At 36.5% G+C, this 12,541-nt stretch overlaps 1 protein-coding gene across 1 annotated transcript in view; it reads left to right on the forward strand.

The window, feature by feature from the left end:
• The window catches only part of ATR (ATR serine/threonine kinase), a 118,538-nt gene that overhangs the window by 71,923 nt on the left and 34,074 nt on the right, over nt 1–12,541 (forward strand). The window contains exons 27-29 of the mRNA XM_043990538.1: nt 1,358–1,568; nt 6,172–6,350; nt 6,745–6,909. Of these exons, the coding sequence (XP_043846473.1) occupies nt 1,358–1,568; nt 6,172–6,350; nt 6,745–6,909 (555 nt within the window). The remainder of the gene's footprint in view (nt 1–1,357; nt 1,569–6,171; nt 6,351–6,744; nt 6,910–12,541) is intronic.

Below are 12,541 nucleotides of genomic sequence, written 5' to 3' on the forward strand. Positions count from 1 at the left end.
TAACTTGTTCGACCATTTGCCATTTGTTGGGCAACCCCTCAGTTCTCAATTCTTTGCCTCCAAAAAAAGAGCTTCTATCAATATTTTTGTACATATGGGTCCTTTCCCTTTTTGTTTGATCTCTATAGGATATAAGCCTTGTAGCTGTGCTGGTCAAAGGATATGCACAGTTAGCTTTTGGAGGATAGTTCTAAATTGCATTCCAGAATAGTTACATTAATTCACAGCTCCATCGACAGTGTATTAATTTACTCATTTTCCCACAGCCTAGATGGGGATATTTTATAAATCACAACCACATAGCATGGCATCATTGGAGAATTCTGTTTGATTTTCTTGAATAGATCTATGATCTCATTGATACACTTCCTTCATCAATGTATACGTGCCCTTTCCATCTATGTGACTCTTGTCAGTGTTCTCCCATAAATCCTCCATAGGGGTTAAAGTCCTGAGGAATTTTCTCTAGGTCTCAACACTGAATTGATACCACTGGATCACATGGTTTTTCCATTGATTATGACAAACTGATATGTGACTGGACAGCCTTCTTTTAATGTCATAAATTTCTCTAATGGTATTTTTTAGATCACTTCTCTTGGCCCAATTTTACATTGGTAATTTGTGGTAGGCCAATTGAATTTGTGGTAGGCCAATTGACCTTTGAGTGACTCTCAACTTTAATTCTTTGGATTTTCATGTGTGTGTGCATATACGCATTAATAAAAAATACATTTTGAGTGATTAACATCAGGATGTGTGCCTGAAAATTTTTTACTGACAAAAGTATGTACAAAGATTCATTTAGATGCTCATTTAGATCATGAGCATACAAAATAAAGTAGAAACTCCTTACCCTGGGATTTAAAATATTTCACAATCTGACTCTTAACTATGTTTTATGGATAATTCAAATTCCTTCCCTTCTTGCACTCTATGTTAAAGACAAGCTAAACTATAGAGATTTGCTGATCTCATTCTCTTTCTTGCTCTGTGTATTTAGGCAATATATTATTACTGTAACTGAAAGGTACCCGCTCTACATGAAATCTTTTTTATTTTTTCATTACTCAGCTTAGGTACCAGTGCCTATATGAATCTTTCCCTGATCATCCCAACTGAATTATTTTGTTTTGGTTTTACCTCCTCAAATTTTCTTTTGTTTGGATCCTTTCTTTATTTTCATCACAATATACCCTGGTATGTTATTTATGTGCACACAATATCCCTTCTTTAGATTTTAAGCCCTTTTAGAGCAACAATTATGGTGTTTTTCATTTTTGTTCTATTAGTCCCCAGTACATTGCCTTGCCTACATTAGGCACCTAAATTTATCTGTAAAATATTTTCTTTGTAGGTGTATGCAGAGATTATGGCAGTTCTAAAACATGATGATCAGAATAGTATAAGACTACAAGATAGTGCATCGGACTTGAGTCAACTAAGTACTCAGACGGTATTTTCCATGATTGATCATCTTACACAGTGGGCTAGGCACAAATTTCAGGCACTTAATGCTGCAGAAATTCAGTCTAGCAAATCAAACAGAGAGAAAGTAGAACCAAAGGGTGAGTGATTATTTTCTATTTGCCTGTTTCTTAATTGTTCTGATTTCCACTGTACTTTTATCCTCTGTACCTGTCCTTCCTACACACAGCTGCCAAAATAACTTTCCTCAAATATGATTTTTAATCACTGCTTTGCACAGAATATTACTCTATATTGCTTATTCTCTATTTCCTAAAATAGGAAAAGGTTGGAAGAAAAGACTTCAACAACTATGTCAGTTTCATATAAAAGCTTAATGATTGCAAGTCAGTTGCTTTGATCAGGAGACCAAAGGAGCTTAAAAACCACCTTAGTAACACTTCAACCCACATGCCAGGAAGAGAAAATGGTAGCCAATGGCAACACTGAATTTATAACAAATTTTTTTTAACCTTAGAAAAAGTTGGTAGAGGATTATAAGCAATAATAATAATAAGTGTTAAGTACTAGAGGTTAGAGACCAGTTTAAAGAAAGCTTAATAAGCCATCAGACTAAGCAAAATCATCCCAAAGGAATTGGAAATGAAATTGAAAGGATGATGGTAACAGATAAAAATGGAAAAATACTGGGAAGATTTTTACAACAAAAACTCTTTACTATGGAAGATAATAAAGCCCTCCCCATTTGGTCTATAATTTCCCTGACCCAGTTGTTGCTACATTGGACATGGAAGTGGCATTGGAAACAAAGGTAAGAAAAGAAGCTGGACTCGACCACCCTTTTAGGCAGAGGAGGTTCATGTTTAAAGTGACACCTTTCTGAAGCTCCAGAGGGATGTTCTTAACGTTTCTAAAGAAGAGGAAGCTCCAAAGGCCCAGAAGAAATCTCAGGCCTCGTTGCTACCAAAAAGGTGACCAAGAGCATCAGTTATTATCAGCCCACGTGCCTGCTTTCCCAATGACATCTTAATGAGGGAAACGTAAGGAAACAGGCCACATTTGAAAGCAGTATTCCAGAGGAGATCATATCTTTACCTTTCTCTAATTGAGTATTAGCTGTAGAGAATACAAAGCTGTCTTGTGTTTGTTGTCTGTTAGAATTTTCCAAGATTCCTTGAAAGACAACAGATATCTCTGATCATTAATATTTCAAGCAAGGCATGAAAGACATTTACTCAGCAGAGGTATTCACCAGTGTAATAGAGCCTATCCAGAGAAAAATCCAAGTGAGACTTTTTTAGAAATGGTCAAACCTTTCAGAAGTTCCTGTTTGTGTTGGGTTTTTTTTGTTTGTTTGGTTGGTTTTTTTAGTGAGGCAATTGGGGTTAAGTGACTTGCCCGAGGTCACACAGCTAGTAAGTGTTAAGTGTCTGAGGCTGGATTTGAACTCAGGTCCTCCGACTCCAGGGCTGGTGCTCTATCCACTGCCCCACCTAGCCGCCCTAGAAGTTCCTGTTTGTGGATGACTTTTTGTCGATTGCATCCAGACCCCAAAACATTTTGGAGAGTAAATGAGAAAAACATTGATTCTGAATAGTTTGACCTAACCTTCCATATAGAAAAAAACCAAGGATAAAGAATTATTATTGTCCAGATTAGGCAGCTAGGTGGCGCAGTGGGTAGACTACTGGGCCTGAAGTCAGGAAGACTCATCTTCCTGTGGCTTGAGACAGTTTATAGCAGTGTTACCCTGGACAAGTCACTTCACACTGTTTGCCTGAGATTTCTCACCTGTAAAATGAAGTGGAGAAAGAAATGGCAAACCATTCCAGTATTTTTGCCAAGAAAACCCCAAATGGGGTCATGAACAGTTGGAACACAAATAAAATAGCTCAACAACAAAATTATCCAAATGAAAATATACAGCTGGATGGACAACCTTTAGAATTTATGTGTGTGTTAAATGAATAATTACATATACAAACATAGACACTGAACATGGACAGTGAATTAAATAAGCAGGAGAAAGAAATGTGGATCACTTTGGTTTGGGGAAATTTCAGAGTTCTTTAAATGATCCCAAGATTCTCTCTGAAACAAAGGCTCATCCTTTAATACACATGTTCTTCTGATGATCTGTATGGCTGCAGTTCTCTAAGAAATTGAGTTCAAGATCACTCAGAGGGCAGAAGAGAGTCACATGTCGGGCCTGAGAAGGTTGCAACACATTCAGACAAGAATTGACAAAGAAGTGATATAAAAGGTATTATTGAAGAAGTGTGTGAACAACAAAAAGGAATTCTCATGATCAAAACAAGGAGTAACTCTTGGATAATGTCCCTCTCCTACTGGCACCCCGAGATATCAGGAGAGCTCCACATTTGGCAGCCCCCACAGGGAATTTACTGGAGGTCACAGATGTGTTACATAGAACAGTTGAATTCTGTTCCATTGAAGGAAATACCCACGGTGATGAATCACAGATCATGAGTCAGCCTGCACTGTGTCCATATTTCTTGTCACTGAAACATTTTCACATATGTTCTTTTAGTGTATCTTTCTCCATTACCTCTCCCCCCAGTCCAGTAGTACCTTTATTGTACTAACAAAACCCTAATATAATTTATATTTATATTCTTTTTCATGAGTTGATATGTTGCATTTTTTTCTAAAATTATTTGAAGGGTGTTTCCCCCCCCCCCCCCCCCCCGACCCTTTAACCAGATTGTAACTTGTGCAATTCCAGATTGTAAGTAGGGGCTGTCTTTTGTATTTCTTTTGTGTGCTCCCATCAGTACCTATTAATGGTACAGAGCATCCTGAAGGTTTTCAAGTATTTTTTTTTTTTAAGTGAGGCAATTGGGGTCAAGTGACTTGCCTAAGGTCACACAGCTAGTAAGTGTTAAGTGTCTGAGGTCGGATTTGAACTCAGGTACTCCTGACTCCAGGGCCGGTGCTCTATCCACTGCGCCACCTAGCTGCCCCTTTCAAGTATTTTTTAAACTGAGTACTCTTTCTTTGTACCTCTTACAAATACTAGTTTTCTCCGCAAACATTACTCTTTTAAAAATACCTATCAGAATCCAAAAAATAACACCTGCAACCCTGCCAACTATTACCTAGGGACGCAGGTGAGGAGAATTGTATCCCAGCAGTATTAATGAGTTGTTGTTGTTGTTTTCGTTTTCGTTTTTGTTTTCAAAACATTGTCAACATTTCTGCAGCAAGCAGATGAAATGGCAAGTCATTCTGATTTGTCCCCAGTTATCTTCCTCACACAGTATGAAAATATAATTAATCTTTCTTTTATGAATGATAGTACAGCATGAAACAATATTTAGGAATGAAGCACATCCTCATTATTCTTTTATTTGCCAATATTATTAGGTAGGTTTTCTGTTACAAGCCTAGAGGCTTGTGCTTTTTTATGAGTAATACTTTATGTAACTCTTTGTAGTTTTAAATCTGCTTTCATATAAGTGATTTGGAGTCTAAGGACTTGAGTTCAAATTCTGACTCTGACACTGTTGTATGACTTTGGACAAGTCATTTAATTGCCCAGTGCTTCAGTTCCCTCATCTGTAAAATGAGGAGACTTGCATTTGATGGCCTCTGGAGGGGCTGAAATATAATATATGGAGCATTAATTGGGTGACTCACATATTGGGGTCCCAGAAATAATGAGGGACCTCTAGGTTCAAAGTTCCCTCCAAACTGCCCTTTTAGATATTTCTCCTAGGCCAATAAAAAAGGAGCCTTACAGCTTCTTTTACACAAACGGATCAGATTTTATTACTTGGGAATGAATTAAACAACAAAGGTGAAATTAATAAAAAATCAAAGATAAGGAATTAGAGAAAAAGAAATACAGATAAATTCTCCTGATTCTAATCTAAGTCTATACAATCCCCAGATCATTTCCAATTAAGCTAATTCAAAGGAATGCAGGGTTTTTTGTGTTCACTCATCACACCTAGAAAGTCTGCTAGCTTTCTTGCATCACCGGGAAACTGAGAAGAGAAGAGAGAGAGCGGCCAGCTTGAGCATGCTTGAAGCGACTACTAGCCTCCCCTCAATGAGTTTTCAGTCTCCCTTCCCCAAAAGGGGAGGTCCTTCAAAAACTGCCTTTGGAGAGGTCTCCTTCTCACCTCAGTAGCATATGTAACTTCAGGGTGGGCCAGGTGTGGCCCCTCCCAAATGAGTCAGCTAAATTCCAATAATTTTTACCGCAGCCTCTGAGACTTTCCAGCTAGAAATCTATGAATGTATGATCCTATTGGATAATCATAATGAATATATATATATATATATATATATATATATGGCAGATCAAGTGAAAATTCTGCCAATTCATCAAATATTTAATAAGTGCTTATTTTATGCCTGTTCCTGCTAGGGGAAATACAGAGACAGTGCCTTCCCTCTTCCAGATTGGAATTGAGCACAAAAAAATTTACAGATGAAGAAATTGAGACTTAGGAGAGGAAGTGATTTGCTTAAGGTCACAAAGCTAGTATCTAGTAGAACTAGGACTACAATCCAGCTTTTCAGATTCCTAGTCCTATATTCTTTTCATTTCCTCCAGAATATTGCCCTGTAGGCAGTTCTATATCAATTATATGCACTTAAAGTATGTAGATTAATTTATTTAAGAAGACAAATTGAACTTTGGTGATGTAAACATAAATTTATTAATGGTATCTTGTCAGTTTTTAATTACTATATTGTCTTTTTTTAATATAGCATCTACTGTGGACTATGAAAACTATCAAAGCGTGGCACGTTTCCTTGATCTTATACCTCAGGACACACTAGCAGTAGCTTCCTTTCGATCTAAAGCATACACAAGAGCGGTGATGCACTTTGAATCATTCATTACAGAAAAAAAACAAAATATTCAAGAACATCTTGGATTTCTACAGGTTTGAAAATAAAATATTGGGATACTGACATTATGATGAATATTTTTAACAATTCATAAGCCAAAGAAGATGAAAAAAAAAACTTAACAATTTCATATTTATCTGATTTAGAAAGGACTTAAGGATATTGTAGTTACCTAAACTCATTTTGTATGAACATTGCTTATTTGCTATAGATGAGCATCCCTGATTGCATTAATACATTACTACTATATGTATACTGTACCTTAATACAGTGTTTTGGCAATGTAATACCAGCAAAGAATGGGTGCCAAAATGTTACTTGTGAACAATAATTCTACTTTCACTCATCTTTTTAATTGAGGAAAAAAATCTTAATTGACCCTTTTCTTTGAATTTGCGATTGTGATATTTTTTAAATGTTTGAACATAGAAATTATATGCTGCAATGCATGAACCTGATGGGGTTGCTGGAGTAAGTGCAATTCGGAAAGCAGAACCATCTCTGAAAGAGCAGATCCTCGAACACGAAAGCATTGGCTTACTGCGGGATGCCACAGCCTGTTATGATAGGGCCATTCAGCTAGAACCTGACCAGGTGAGATAAAAGTTGTAGAGTGGTAAGAACACTGAAGTAGAAGCTTGGGAGGCCTGGGTTATAATTCCAGTTCATGGTTAATCATGGAATCTGTTTCCTTATTTATATATTTATATAATGTTTGATGGACTTTGGCTTTTAAAGTCATGTGTCATTTTCTGTACATTTCTATATATATGTAAGTATGTACGTGCATACAACAATTATACCTGTATGTATCATCTGTGTAAATAAATGCATACACACACACACACACATACACACAGGGATAGACCCCTTTGGAGGATTTCTAGATGGACCAGAGTAACAAAATGTAAAGAAAGATATGAGTCAGTTATGATTCTCTCTCTCCTTCCATTCTCCTCTAAACTTCTTGAAAAAACTATCTGTACTTAGTATAACTGAAGATACTTGCCTATACTCCTCACATACTCTCTTAAATCTTCTGTTATCTGATTTTCCACCTCATTAGTTAACTTAAATTTCTTTCTCCAAAGTTACCAATAATACCTTAATTGCTGAATCTAATTGCCTTATTGCTATCCTCATCCCCTTAACTTTTGCAGTATTTGATACTGTTGATCATCCTTTGCAGAATTTCATGATTGCTCCATTTTGGTTCTCCTCCTAACTGATAATTTTTTCTGTCTCCTATGCTAAGTAAGAGATGCCACACTCATTAAGTATGGGTTGCTTCTAAGGGCTCTGTCTTAGGCCTTCTCCTTTCTCTTTATACTCTCTCCCTTGATGATCTTATCACCTTCCATGGGTTCAATGATCATCTCTCTGAAGATGATTCCCAAATTTATTCGTCTTTCCCTGGCCTCTCTCCTTATCTCTTTTCCTACATCTGTCACCAACCTATTGGACATTTCTTATCAGAAATCCGTCATTTCAGACTCCGTATCTCCAAAGCAGAAATCGTTACTTTTTTTCCAAAACCCATACCTCTTCTGAACGTACCTGTTTCTGTCAGGGGTACTAACATCATTTGTCACCTACATTCACAATCTCAGGGTCTTCTACCGTTTCTTTTTCTTGCTAACTACACATAACTTACTAACCTCACAATTTTTTCTCAACATCCTTTCTCTCATATGTCCCCTTCTCTCTACTTACACAACCACCACTGTAGTAGAAACCTTCATTGCTTAGATTATTTCAGTAACCTTATAACTAGACTCCCTGCCTCCAGTCTCCCCGCATTCCTGTCTATCTTCCCTCCATTTGCCAAAGTGTTCTTCCTAAAGTGTCGTTTGACTGCTGCCCCCTTTCCTCCATTCAATAAACACCATTGGTTCCCCCTTACCTCTGTTTGGAATTTAAAGCTTTTTACCACTTGGCCCCCTCCAATCTTTCCACCCTTTCATCACATTATTCCTCTATGCATTGTATTGTCCAGACATACTGGCCTATTTGCTGTTCCTCACACACCATACTTCGTCTCCCTGTTCTGTGCCTTGAACTGGCTTTCTTCTTTCTCTAGAAGGCTCTCCTCACCTCTGCTCTATAGGAACCGTGGCTTCCCTTAAGACTTAGCTCAAGTACTCCATCTCTAGTAGGCTTTTCCTATTCTGCCCAGCTACTAATTTCTTTGTAAAGCTGCCTTTCATTTAGTCTATATTTGTTTTGTGTGTGACCATGTTAATACATGTGGTCTCTCTCCCAGAATGTAAACTTCTAAAAGGTAAAAGCTATTTTTGTTTCCTTTTTCTTCTTCTTTTTTTAAATACTGATGGACAATTAATTATAGACCTTGGCATATATTAAGTGCTTAATAAATACATGTTAATTGCTTCATTTATCTGTAGTATTTTCAAGTCCTGTTCTTAAACCTCATTATTGTTTGGAGAGGACCTTGAATTCTTAATTCTTAAAGGTTATAATAGTGAAATATAAGCTCTGACAGATTCTACTCACCTCTGAAGGCTTCAGGTTTATGCCTGCTAAGAATGTCTGTCATCTGAAGACCAGTCACCTACATTTGACGAGGATGGGTGTAGCCACCCAGTGATGTTTTTTTATCCACAGCAGATCATTACCAAGTAAAGCCCTGAGGGACTGCTTGTGTTCTACAATGATGGAAGGAAGGTTACACAGATGAAATCTCAGATTCCCGAAGGATTTTACATTTTGGGTCTAATGAAGAAGCACTTGTTTTCTCTCCTTTCTACTCTGCCCTACCCAAACTTTTAAAAAAAGATGAAAAACAAAACCCTTATAACAGATATTCACAGTCAAGCAAATTATTGCTGCAAAGCTGAGTATAATCCTTCAGGGAATAGAGGACTTTAAAGCATTCTCGTGAAAAGACCAGAACTTAGCAGTAACTGAATTACAAACCCTGGAGTTCAGTGAAACTGGGAGAGGTACTTTGATTTTATCAAACACTGAGCTACTAAATTCATTTCCTTTTGTGTATTGAGTAATATTATCTTAGTTTTATAAATTTACCAAATAGTTTTAATGATTTGTGTTTTTAGTATAGATATTTGGTTCTGTTAGGGGCCCCTTCCTTCCCTGTTTTTTTAATGACTATTTCCCTTAAGATTCCTGATGTTTTATTCCTTCAGATACATTTCGTTATTATTTTTTCTTGCTCTAAAAAGTAATCCATTAATAGTTTAATTGGTATGGAACTAAATAATTAGTTTAGGTAATATTTTTATTGTATTGAATTGGCCTACCCATAAGCCGCTGATACTTTTCTGATTATTTAGGTCTATCTTTTAATGTGTAAAGAATGAAAAGGTCCAGATACATGTACAGTGGATAACCTCCCAACTCCATGAAAGGGGTAGGCTGGGGGTGTTTTCTCATATTTCTTCATTCAGTCTTGCTTGGTCTTTATAATTTTGTTACATTTACTTTTGATTTTTTTGACTTGCAGTTGTTTTCATTTACATAGTTGTAGTTATTTTGTAGATTGTTTTCTTGACTTTGCATCAGATCATAAAGATCTTTCCATGCTTCTCTATATTCATAACACAGTAGTCTTCCTTTACATTCATGTACCACAATTTGTTTAACTATTCCCATGTAATTAATTGTTTCCAATTCTTTGTTATTACAAAAAGTGCCCCTGAATATTTTGGAGTATATGGGGACTTTTTTCTTTATCGGTGGCTTCCTTGGGATATGAGCCCAGTAATGAAATTCTGGTTCAAAGGATATTGACATTTTAGTCACTTTATTTGCATAATTCCAAATTGTTTTCCAAAATGGTGGTAAAATTTCACAGCTTTACAAGTATGCCTATTATCCCACAACCCATACAACATTGACTGTTGCCATTTTTTGATCATTTTTGCCAGTTTGCATTATGAGGTGAAACCTTAGGGTTGTTTTGATTTGTCTTTCTCTTAATGATTTGGAGTATTTTTTTAATGTGGTGTTGAATACTTTGCAATTATTCTTTTGAGAACTGTTAGTTCATATTCCTTGACAATTTATCTATTGGGAAAGGACTATTAGTGTTATATATGGTTATTAATTGTTTATATATCTTAGATACCAAAGCCTTATCAGAGAAATTTGATATAAAGATTTTTTTTCCTATTTGACCGCTTCCTTTTTTATTCTAGATACATTTATGTTGTCTGTACAGATTTTTATCTTCTGTAATTGCCTCTGTCTCATTTATTAAGAATACATCTCCTGGGGCAGCTAGGTGGCTCAGTGGATAAAGCACTGGCCTTGGATTCAGGAGGGCCTGAATTCAAATCCAGCCTTGGACACTTGACATTTGCTAGCTGTGTGACCCTGGGAAAGTCACTTGACCCTCATTGCCCTACCAAAAAAAAAAAACCAGAATATATCTCCTACCCATAGCTGTGAGAAGTATCTATGTTTTTCTTCTAATTGTTTTTTGTAGTATATTCTTTAAAATTAAGGTCTCATATTCATTTAGAATGTATGTGATGTAAGGTGTTGGGGTAAACTGAATGAATGTCTGCCAGACTGCTTTCCAATTTTCTTGGCAGCTTTTTATTGAATACGAGTTTTTCCCTAGGTATCTAGTTCTGGGTTATTGAATTCTGTTGTTTCTGAATCTTCCTTTTATGTTCCATCGATCTATTTCTCTATTCTTTAACCAATACCAGATTATTTTGATGGCTGCTGCTTTAAAATATGATCTGAAGTCTGGAAATGCTATGGCCCCTTTAACCTTGCTTCTTTTCATCATTTTCCTTGATATTCTAGACCTTTTGTCTTTCTCAGGTGAATTTTACTATTATTTTATCAAGAGCCGTTCTTTGCTAATATTTAAAATGTTTGTTTTGCTATTCAGTAGAGATATTAGTCGATAGTTGGTTTTTTCTGTTTTAACTTGCCTTAGTTTAGGTAACTACACTGTATTTGTATCATAAAAAGAATTTGGGGGGCAGCTAGGTGGCGCAGTGGATATAGAGCACTGGTCCTGGAGTCAGGAGTACCTGAGTTCAAATCTGGCCTCAGACACTTAACACTTAAGAGCTGTGTGACCCTAGCAACTCACTTAATCCCAATTGCTTCACTTTATTTTTTTTGTTTTTGTTTTTGTTTGTTTGTTTGTTTGTTTGCGGGGCAGTGAGGGTTAAGTGACTTGCCCAGGGTCACACAGCTAGTAAGTGTCTGAGGCCACCCCCAATTGCTTCACTTTAAAAAAAAAAAATAGAATTTGGTAGGATCCCTTCTGTACTACATGTAATATTGGAATTATTTGGTCTTCAAATGTTTGTATAATTTCTTATAAATCCATCAAACCCTGGGGGGTTTTGCTTTTGTTTTTTCCCTTTTCTGCTTATTTAGGCATTATGTATTTTTTGTAAATATTCATCCATTTCATATAAATGATTGTTTTTATTGGCATATAGTTGGGCAAAATAGTTGCTAATTTTTTTCTTCATCTCTTTCCTCTTTTTCATTATAAACTGGTAATCTGGTTCTTTCATAAAACAAATGAACTAATAATGATTTCTCAATAGTGAGTCTTTTTCAAAAAGCAACTATTTAACTTTTTTTGTTTCCAGTTTTATTAATCTCTCATTTTTAGGATTTCTATTTTGATATTTAATAATAGTTGGGGCAGCTAGATGGCACAGTGGATAAAGCACTGGCCCTGGATTCAGGAGTGCCTGAATTCAAATCCGGCCTCAGACACTTGATACTTACTAGCTGTGTGACCCTGGGCAAGTCACTTAACCCCAATTGCCCTGCAAAATAAATAAATAGATATTTAATAATAGTTTTTAAAATGTGTTACTTTTTTAGTTTCTCTGAAACACCCCCTCCGCCCCGCCCATTTTAGACGTTTTTAGCCATTACTGTCCTCCACAAACAGATCTCCATCTCCCAATCTTGGTGTCTTTGTGTTGGTTCTTCCCCCATGTCCAGGGTACCCTGCCTCTACACTGCCATATCTCAGAATCTCTGGTTTCCTTTGAGATTCACCTTCTGCATGAAGACTTTTTTCATCCCTCTGGCTACTAGCATGCTCCCTCCTCGACTACTTTCTATTCATTTTTACATCAATTTTTTTTTTTGGTGAGGCAATTGAGGTTAAGTGACTTGCCCAGGGTCACACACCTAGTGTCAAGTGTCTGAGGCTGGATTTGAACTCAGGTCCTCCTGAATCCAGGGCTGGTGCTTT

Source organism: Dromiciops gliroides, chromosome 3 (assembly GCF_019393635.1).
Source record: "Dromiciops gliroides isolate mDroGli1 chromosome 3, mDroGli1.pri, whole genome shotgun sequence".
Lineage (NCBI taxonomy): Eukaryota > Metazoa > Chordata > Mammalia > Microbiotheria > Microbiotheriidae > Dromiciops > Dromiciops gliroides.